Consider the following 10,000-nt stretch of genomic DNA (forward strand, 5'->3'; position numbering starts at 1 on the left):
TCAGATGAAAGAAGGGTGTACTGCATTTAAAAGAGGGAAAGGATTTGCGTATTAGACATTATTTAGGGGGAAAGTACCTCTCATCAGTGGGGTAGGGTGTAATAAAAACCTCGTATGTATCTGTTTGGATGTTTGACAATAAGAATGCTTTAATTACACATAAGTGTATGTGTATGCAGTGCATCCACTTGCATTGCACTTACAGTAAGCCTAGCAAGCTTTAAAGCTCTACTCCTTTTTTAAACGTATAAGGATATTCCTTGGGAATGCAACTTACATCAGCCGAAAGCACATATGTCCTTCATCCATATTCGTCTCGAAGGATGCCCCGGTAGATATCGTCACCGGGAACGACTGTCATCCCCCAGCTTCCCGGTAAGGGCTTGATGACGTGAAACACGTGTCCACCCCTCCTATTATAGTGCTATGTCACACGTTACTGTAATGTGGCATCGCGAATCGAGGTAGAGATATTAACGATACAGTGTGGCAAGACATTTTTTTTGTGTGTCGAACAAGGAAGTGGGTAAGCGTGACTCAACCGATAACGGCACGATAAAGCGGAAAATACCAGAAAAGGTAGGTGGAGCCGGTATCATTGCCCGTGTGCATGCATACGTACAAACGCCGGTTCTTGGCTACCGCTGAAAAGTAAAGTGAAATAAGGTTTTGTTATTATGAAGTGAGGTGCTGAGGGTAGTTAAACAAAACATAATTGAAAATACTTTGGGATAAAGACGGACTGCATATGTATTTACTCTATCTATAAAGAAGGTTGCGTTTTGTAGGTGGACAGTCTGTCCAGTAAATCATTGATTAATTTGCCAGTGTCACCCTTACATTCGCAGTGATGAAGTATGAACCTAAAGTATCGGTAGGTTTATCTTTACTGTTCATTTTTAAGAATGCAAGTATCGGTAGGTTTATCTTTACAGGTCATTTCTAAGAATTGCTGCCGTACATCTAGAAGGGTGGGTAGAAAAAAACGCAGTTCTTACTGAAGACGGTTTCCATCCAAATTAATCAAATTATCTTCATACTGAAAACATACAGTCTCTTGTCCGTAAATAATGTTGTCCTTTGCTAGACTATGTAGCCTGCAAGTTTAAGATACGCTCTGAACATCTAATTTGAACAAAATAATGAATTCAGTACAGTCTCTGCCTATTAGCCACCAACCCCTGAATCCAACCTTGTGTTGGTCCTCCTGTAGGTGTGCTCTCAGTACCCCCCTTACACACACACACACACACACACACACACTTGCCCACACCCATGAGTCACTGGGCTCTATTTATTTCTCTCATCATATTGAGTGTAACAGAAATGTAGATGGGAAAGAATGAAGGATCAGATTCTGAAGTAATTGTCCTGATGTTGTTTCAGATCAGCACACAGTGCTGTTTGAACCCTGATGCATTGCAATCCAACTCTTGTATTTGCAGAAAAACAAAGTATTCATTCATTAGCTCACCATAATCGCTCCTTTTTGTTGGAAACACTGAACAAAGCTGTAAAGATCAAGAGGACGATGTGCTGCAACAGTATTGACCCCATTTAATCGACTGCCAGAGGGTGTCTTCCTAAAGTGTTCTGTGGCTGATCTGAAGAGATTTAAGTTTGCTGTAAATGACCTGAGAATTGTAAAACCAGGATCAGCTTTATTTGACAAGGACTTATTTAGTGAAGTATGAATCTCTTTTGCTGAGGAATCTGTCCAGTACTCTTAACCGGTGCTCTGACCGTCCTCCCTGTGTACCGGCCAATCTGGCGTTAGGTGTCAACACTGTGGCAGGATGGCAGACCAGGGGGAACACTTCTACAATGTCCAAGTGGGGGACTCCACTTTCACTATACTTAAACGCTACCAGCAACTTCGTGCCATTGGATCTGGGGCACAGGGGATTGTATGGTAAGCAGCTACCGCAAATTGGTCCTTCAGTAAAGTCAAATAGCTTCTACAGACATATTGTAATTGCCTCTCTCAGTGCTACATTACTATATTAGTACTACACTATTTATTAAGCACACGCATTCCCCCTACCAAATAGTTTCCCTTATGCATTTTGAAATACGTTAAAGCAAAATATGATCTTCGTTGTGTTTGTTCTGTTTGTGCTCTGTACAAAGCTCTGCTGTGGACACAGATTTGGAGATACCAGTTGCACTGAAGAAATTGAGTCGTCCTTTCCAGAACCAGACCCATGCCAAACGGGCCTACAGGGAACTGGTTCTGCTCAAGTGTGTCAACCACAAAAATGTACGGAACATTTTACTGCTTCACATGTACATGAGTTAGCCTTGAGCATCAAAGCTTCAGCGCTGGTCCACCACACATTCTTCTACGCGGTGTTGACGATCGCTTTGTGTCCTACTCATTCAGGTCACCGAGTTAGCCTGACATTAAGACTAAGGCTAAGGTTTGGAATTGTACTTCTTATAACTGTATAAATCAGTTTTAGGGATTCTGAATCTGTATGGGTTTTTAAAGTTTAGGCCATTTTCTTCAGGCGCTTTTAAGGTTCGTGTCCACATTTTGTTTTACTACATGCGAAACAAAATAATCCGCCACTTGTTGGCCGGCCATGTTGTGAAATGTAACATCTCAAACTGTTTGTATGTGCAGATCATTAGACTCATCAATGTCTTCACACCTCAGAAGTCTTTGGAGGATTTTCAGGACTTGTAAGTGTCTGTTTGCTTTCCCTCACAGCCTTGATTTGGTGTGGATTGTCCCCATAATGATCCTGCTGTGATAATGTGCTCCCCAGATCCCTTGATTTGGTGTGGATTGTCCCCATAATGATCCTGCTGTGATAATGTGCTCCCCAGATCCCTTGATTTGGTGTGGATTGTCCCCATAATGATCCTGCTGTGATAATGTGCTCCCCAGGTACCTGGTGACGGAGCTGATGGATGCCAGTCTTTGTCAGGTGATCCACATGGACCTGGACCATGAGAGGATGTCCTATCTGCTCTACCAGATGCTGTGTGGAATCCATCACCTCCACTCAGCTGGAATCATTCACAGGGTAATCTTTGGATGATGATGATGATGATGATGATGATGATGATGATGATGATTATTATTATTGTTATTGTTATTGTTATTGTTATTATTATTGGAGTAGACATTGAAAGGCAGTACAGACTGTAGTGTTTCTGTACTGCAGGACCTGAAGCCCAGCAACGTTGTGGTGAAATCAGACTGCACACTGAAGATCTTAGACTTTGGTCTTGCTAGGACTGCCTGCACTAATTTCATGATGACTCCATACGTGGTGACCAGATATTATAGAGCACCAGAGGTCATTTTAGGGATGAAGTACAAGGAGAACGGTAAGGGACAAATTCTGCAAAAAATGTTTTTATTCCATGTATAAAACTTTATTATACACTTTATAGTACATTATAGTACTTCCTTACTCAATCATAGCTTTTATTAGAGATGTATTAGCATGTATTACTAAACATATGTAAATACATATACAATACTATTGCAAGCATACATGAAAAATATGAAATGATGTTGTAACGATCGGAGCTGGGGCAAACAGTAGAACTCGTAGCGCACGACTCGGACACGGTGATATGGAGCAAACAATAGCTTTACTAACAGGGTTCGGTACACGGGGAGACAGTCCAATAGCTTTACTAACAGGGTTCGGTACACGGGGAGACAGTCCAATAGCTTTACTAACAGGGTTCGGTACACGGGGAGACAGTCCAATAGCTTTACTAACAGGGTTCGGTACACGGGGAGACAGTCCAATAGGCAAGCAAAATGATCCAACCAGGAGAAAGCGACGACAGGGTTCGGTGTGGGTCAGGTCAGGGTTCAGTACACAGGCAGGCAGTTTGAAGATCATGCAGACAATCCAGTTACGAGAAGACAAAAGCAGGGTTTGTAAGACAGGCAGAGGTCGGCAACACTGGAGAATCAACACACATGAGACATAGGGGGGAAACTAAGACGAACTGGCAACGAGACGCAAGAACACACAGACTAAATACACAAGGTGATGAGGGACAGGTGCAAACAATCAAGGCGGGGCACACACAAGGGCAGGGTGTGAGGTGTCTGAAACGAGAGGAGAGAGGAGTAAACAAACACAACACAGAAAACTGAAGAATAAATGATCAAATAAGGAAAACAATCTAAGAAACAGGACGGGACTTAACATATGTGGGTTTTACTCAGTAAAGGGGCATTCATCATTCTAGCAATATTAACTGGAATGATGAGGGTAAACGTTTCCCCTGTTCATGATCAGTGTGTTGGTATCTTGCCCTAGGTCACCTGGTTCATGATCAGTGAGTTGGTATCTTGCCCTAGGTCACCTGGTTCATGATCAGTGAGTTGGTATCTTGCCCTAGGTCACCTGGTTCTTAGACCCTAGCTAGTATAAGCAGATGTGAATGGAATCTCCAAATGAAATTGCAGATTTTTGTATCCTCTTATTTCCTCAGCTCTCCATAATAGGAGTGTTTAGACTCATAACAATTGTTCCACCAGTTGAACCTGTTTGTGACCGGTATTTATACCTCTGCCATGTCACCATGATCCCGCTGCTTTGTAGTCGATCTCTGGTCAGTGGGCTGCATAATGGCTGAAATGATTCTGCACAGGATCTTGTTTCCAGGGAAGGACTGTATCCTTTCTCCTCCAGGGTGATCTCCTCCTTGTTTTGTTCTGTTTCCAGTCAGCTGACAGTACTGTTCTTTCTCCAGTACATACTTGTCATGGTGGTCTATTAATGTGATTCATAATATGGTACTTGTTTGACTACTGTCAGGTCACTGAGCAATATTGGCATTCATATATTGTTATAGACATTGTTGCAAATTATTTGATATCTCAACACAGAGATAGATATTATATAGATATTACTGGATGCCATCTTGAAATCGGTTACACACAAATATAAGAACATACTGGTTGTGTTTATCTGTCTGCCCCACAGTCACTGCACTTACTGTTGTCAAAAAGGGTTTCACTCCATTCAAACTGGACTGCATAGCTAATGTGTATCAATCCAACACATTGGACCTAGCTGTGTGAAACTCACCTAGCAGACAGATGCGCTCTACAATAATGTGAACAGTTGCATACAATATTCATATGGTAGAAACATGCTTTCTGTCTTATTTTAAATTTGTTTTAAGTTGTTTGGCTTGGTCAAAAAACCTTAGACTTCAAACAGTTTATTCTTCTTTCACAAACTTTGTGACTGTGAAATGGTTTTGTAGCACACATTAAAATTTGATGTAGCACACATTCATTATATGTGCATGCATTTATCCATCCATTTATCTATGTATCATCTATCATGATACAAATGTTAAAATATAATGAAAATATTTAAATGTTTTTTTCTTATAACCACTTGTTTCTGTTTACCCTTTCCCCAGATTGTGTTGTTTTCTATGGATAATCTTTTGTGTTCAGCTTCTTCATACCATTCAGTATTTATGTATCCTTTTCCATTTGTGTCTTATTGTTTTATTTCTCTTGATTTGTCACCACTTTTCCCTTCCACTTTCTCCAACGTGAAATGTTCCCTTTCTACCACCAGAGGGAGACAGCCTCCTTGTGACATGAGCATTACACACCAACCGTATTCGTAAAGAACAAGTTGCAGTTAAACTTGAACTGCAGAGCTTTTACGAAGTCATAGGATTTTTGGCTGGTTAAGAGTATTTTGGGGTCCACTTTAGCTAATTTATGGCAGCCAATGTTGAAAAATGCTACTCCCTGAAGTGATCAGGAAGAAAAGAGAAAGACATGATGTAGGCCTATACAGAGTAAGAAATATAAATTATATTTGTCAGATATCAGTCAACACATGTGTCACCATATTATGCACTAGATCTGCCTTACAGGCTTAAGGTACCTTGATGACTAGCCTACACCTGCCTTAGAGGATTTAGATACCTTGATGACTAGCCTACACCTGCCTTAGAGGATTTAGATACCTTGATGACTAGCCTACACCTGCCTTACAGGCTTTAGATAACTTGAGCACTAGCCTACACCTGCTATTTTGAAAACACTTGCTGTCAGAATTTGCGTGCATAGTCTCCTAGGATTTTTCAATGTATTCTGATCCTTCTAAATCATTTAGTTATTCACTACTCATGTTCTGTCTCATATCAAGGCCTATGTATGGTGCTTAAACTAAGAGTCGTATCATAGAGTCAGGACAGTCTCATATCAAGGCTTATGTGTGGTGCTTAAACTAAGAGTCGTATCATGGAGTCAGGACAGTCTCATATCAAGGCTTATTTGTGGTGCTTAAACTAAGAGTCGTATCATAGAGTCAGGACAGTCTCATATCAAGGCTTATTTGTGGTGCTTAAACTAAGAGTCATGTCATGGAGTCAGGACAGTCTTCACATTTGTCATTATGTCCCTTTTTTATTATTTTATCATAAAGGTCTTTTTCAAGGGAAAGTTTTTTACTGTTTTTGAGACACCAAAATGAATCATGTCTCATGTCATATATACACAACAAACACTTAACCACAATGATTAGACATTGACCAGTGGAACAAAGTCATTGAAGTCCTTGGTACGCCATCCTACGAGTTCATGGGTCAACTCATGGAAACCGTACGGAATTATGTGACGAGTAAGCCTCAGTTCCCCGGGATCAACTTCGCTGAGGTCCTCCCTGACTGGGCCTTCCCCAGTGAATCTGAACATGACAAGCTGAGAAGTAAGCCTTCTTCTTTTTATTACTCTTTTTGTAACAGTATATTTAGAATGAAATGAAAGTTAACATATTACTTTGCCTTGCTTGCTTCTACTGTACCTAAATACAAACCAAATTGAAAATGTTGTGAGAATATGATGCAGGTTGTCTAAGTCACTTAAGATAAAAGCATCTGCTAAATACCTTGACCTAAATATGTCAAAGTTCACAACATGCAGGGATATCTATAGTCATTCTCATTCACATTCTCATATTGACATAAATAAAAGATATATTTCTCATGAGAGTCCATATCTGAGTATCAGAACTGCCAAGGTGAAATGTCTAGCGGCAAAGAGCAAATCGTTCAGATAAAACTGCATTACAGTCCTGTTGCTCTATTGACCTCCAGGGCTGTTGCCTTGGCTGCAAATCATCCATTTCTCAGAATTGTATTGTTGCCATGACAGCCAGCCAAGCTCGAGACCTTCTCTCGAAGATGCTTGTTATTGACCCTGAGAGAAGAATATCTGTGCAGGAAGCCTTAAATCACCCCTATATTCAATTGTGGTATGACCCAGCAGAAGTGAAAGCAGTGAGTAGACAATTCCATTGAGGATACACCATGGGGTTTATGCTTAAAGTTTTCTTTTGATGTCCACATCTCTGTGTTTTCCATGCTCCACAGCCACCTCCTCAGATCGCAGACAAGCAGCTGGATGAACGAGAACACAGCATTGAGCAGTGGAAAGGTGGGATGAGTCCATCTAAAGAAAAGAAGTCAGCTCTCATTGGCACACAGTGGAATAACTTATCTGGATGTACTGCATGGATGATATATCTGTTTCTGTTTTTCCATAGTCTTGATATTTGAAGAGGTTCTGGACTGGGAGGAGAGCAGTGGACTGGACATTGGGTTGCAGAGAGAGGGTTCATTAGGTGTGTATGATCATGTCTCTATATGCAGAGAGTGTGTGTGTGTGTGTGTGTGTGTGTGTGTGTGTGTTGTGTGTGTGTGTGTGTGTGTGTGTGTGTGTGTGTGTGTGTGTGTGTGTGTGTGTGTGTGAGTGTGTGTGTGTGTGTTCACAGCTGAGTCTGTCAGACACACACAGTGTTACAGGCATCTCACAGTCCTCCACCATCTATGATACTGTATGTCTTCCATGTCCACAGAGCAGACAGTTGGTTCGGACACAGACAGCAGCATGGTGGACCCTCTCAGTGAACCCCCAGATGAGGGCCTATGATGGGACGCTAGATATCTGCTCCATGGTGGACCCTCTCAGTGAACCCCCAGATGAGGGCCTATGATGGGACGCTAGATATCTGCTCCCTTGTCACACATCTGTCTTTCCTCCTTAGAGCACCTCTCCCTGGGTCTGTTACATTGTTCTGGATGCTTTGTTTTGAATGGATGTGGGTCTTTCCTTCTGAAGTCCTGATGATTTGTTCACTTTCAGTTCATAATGGGTTAGAGTTCATCTGGTATCTCACCAAGTTGGCTCTCAGACATACTTTATTCGATTTGATTTCTTTCTTATAACCAAGAAAGCAGCGTTACTGTGGATTCAATGAAGTTGTCTGTGATTCTCCATTACTTGAAGTAGACTCAAAGTAGTAATGTGCAATTGCATTTTATTTTCCGCCCCTTTTGAAAATGAATGAATAAACCAAAATGCCTAACATTGAACTGAATTTGGCTCAATATGACAGTTGATGATTTGCCACTCAGTACATGGAGTATTCATTTCAAATATTCCTTCATTTTAGGAAAGAGCTTTGTGGTAAATCTGTTCCAGCTAGTCGTGGCCAAGGTCACAAGGGTTGGGATGTAAATGATTAGTTAGCATTACCTTAGGGATATATCCTCATACCTCCAGTTCACTGAAGGACTGCTAATTTAGAGGTCAGAAAGACTAGCATGGCAACTGATTGTTTCTTAGCACCTGTAAACACCTGTTAGCTTTCATCAATATTCATATTTGGGAGTTGAATCAAATGACTTACATTGGTGATTAGCATTTTATGCATACAGTGTGGCTATTCGTGTGGCCCTCCCTGCCGTCCTGCCAGAGTAATAATATAGGCTTTCACAAATTTAGCATCTCAGTTATTTTTCTAAAGTTTACAGACGTGTGCATGTTTGTGCTGATGTGCTCCTGAGTAAGTGTACTGTCTCAGAGGTTTATTTCTGTATGCATGCGTATTTGATGAATGTATAGACATGTACCATCACCACTGTGCTCCCTGGAGTGGGAGTGTTAAAGACAACAGATATGCAGGGATACCCAGAGTGGGTTCTAGTTTACTCAAAGATCATTTATATTAAAATGAGGACGTTTCCGTTAAATGGTATACAGTGTTCATAATGTTTCATGCACTGTGTGTTGAGTGACGGCTTCAAAGAAACCTTAGTATTCATCTGCCAACCCTTATTTGCTCTCACTGCATGGTGTGTCTATAGGAACTGTCAAGTGGCGTAGATATAAACTAATACATAATAACTCACCAAGTACAAACACGATAAGACAGCCTGTGAGCTGGTAAGACTTTTTATTGGTATTTTACCACATAATAATATGGTATATAGCTCTTTTGTAAATGTAAATGTAAATGTAAATATATAGCTCTTTTGTAACTCACACCTACCTCAAAAGAAAAACAAGATGGTTATTAACTCATGGCATTCTGTGGTCATAAATTACTATGAGTAAGCAGTTTGTATGAGGCTGCTAGAGTTACGGTTATGGTTAATATAGCTTATAGCTACATGCTATTGATAATATTGCGAATGTAAACCATTACATACAAGGGAATTAAATGTGAAGCCAAACTTAAATGCCCAAAAACATGAGGTACTTGTGAAGGTTAGTTATGCATGATACATATACTGCATAAGGATGTTGACACAGACTTGTAATCAAAGCTTCAGAACTACAAGATTATAATTATAGGTTTTAAATAATGTTGAGCTTAGAGAGTGGAACACTTCTGATCTCATTTTTGTCTTGTATGGTGACAATTCAACTAAATTTGTCTATTTAATTCAATATGAAATTTCAACACTACTTTCAATTACATTTTATTTATTTAATTCAATAGCAGTACTTCATTTTGGATAGATATTTTTTCCTTTACTTTTCCATGGAGTTAAGAGTAACTGTCAGTATGGCCTTATGAAGGTTTTCCATGGAGTTAAGAGTAACTGTCAGTATGGTCTTATGAAGGTTTTCCATGGAGTTAAGAGTAACTGTCAGTATGGTCTTATGAAGGTTTTCCATGGAGTTAAGAGTAACTGTCAGTAT

The 10,000-nt window shown here is 40.4% G+C and overlaps 3 protein-coding genes across 3 annotated transcripts in view; 2 read left to right on the top strand and 1 right to left on the bottom strand.

The window, feature by feature from the left end:
* LOC105912369 (mitogen-activated protein kinase 9-like) overlaps positions 1-8,024 on the top strand; it is a 9,223-nt gene extending 1,199 nt beyond the window's left edge. The window contains exons 1-12 of the mRNA XM_031587414.1: positions 1-874; positions 1,778-1,912; positions 2,131-2,260; positions 2,627-2,685; positions 2,894-3,032; positions 3,174-3,339; positions 4,581-4,652; positions 6,537-6,719; positions 7,166-7,290; positions 7,384-7,447; positions 7,557-7,634; positions 7,869-8,024. The exon at positions 1-874 is cut by the window's left edge and continues 1,199 nt beyond it. Of these exons, the coding sequence (XP_031443274.1) occupies positions 858-874; positions 1,778-1,912; positions 2,131-2,260; positions 2,627-2,685; positions 2,894-3,032; positions 3,174-3,339; positions 4,581-4,652; positions 6,537-6,719; positions 7,166-7,290; positions 7,384-7,447; positions 7,557-7,634; positions 7,869-7,942 (1,242 nt within the window). The 5' untranslated portion in view covers positions 1-857 and the 3' untranslated portion in view covers positions 7,943-8,024. The remainder of the gene's footprint in view (positions 875-1,777; positions 1,913-2,130; positions 2,261-2,626; positions 2,686-2,893; positions 3,033-3,173; positions 3,340-4,580; positions 4,653-6,536; positions 6,720-7,165; positions 7,291-7,383; positions 7,448-7,556; positions 7,635-7,868) is intronic.
* LOC116225230 (extracellular superoxide dismutase [Cu-Zn]-like) overlaps positions 1-10,000 on the top strand; it is a 364,295-nt gene that overhangs the window by 69,237 nt on the left and 285,058 nt on the right. The gene's annotated exons all lie outside the window — the stretch shown is intronic.
* Positions 9,232-10,000, bottom strand: part of LOC105912370 — a 3,417-nt gene continuing 2,648 nt past the window's right edge. Inside the window, exon 2 of the mRNA XM_012841325.3 lies at positions 9,232-10,000. This exon is cut by the window's right edge and continues 673 nt beyond it. The gene's annotated coding sequence lies outside the window, so the exon portion shown is untranslated.

Source organism: Clupea harengus, chromosome 20 (assembly GCF_900700415.2).
Source record: "Clupea harengus chromosome 20, Ch_v2.0.2, whole genome shotgun sequence".
Taxonomy (NCBI): domain Eukaryota; kingdom Metazoa; phylum Chordata; class Actinopteri; order Clupeiformes; family Clupeidae; genus Clupea; species Clupea harengus.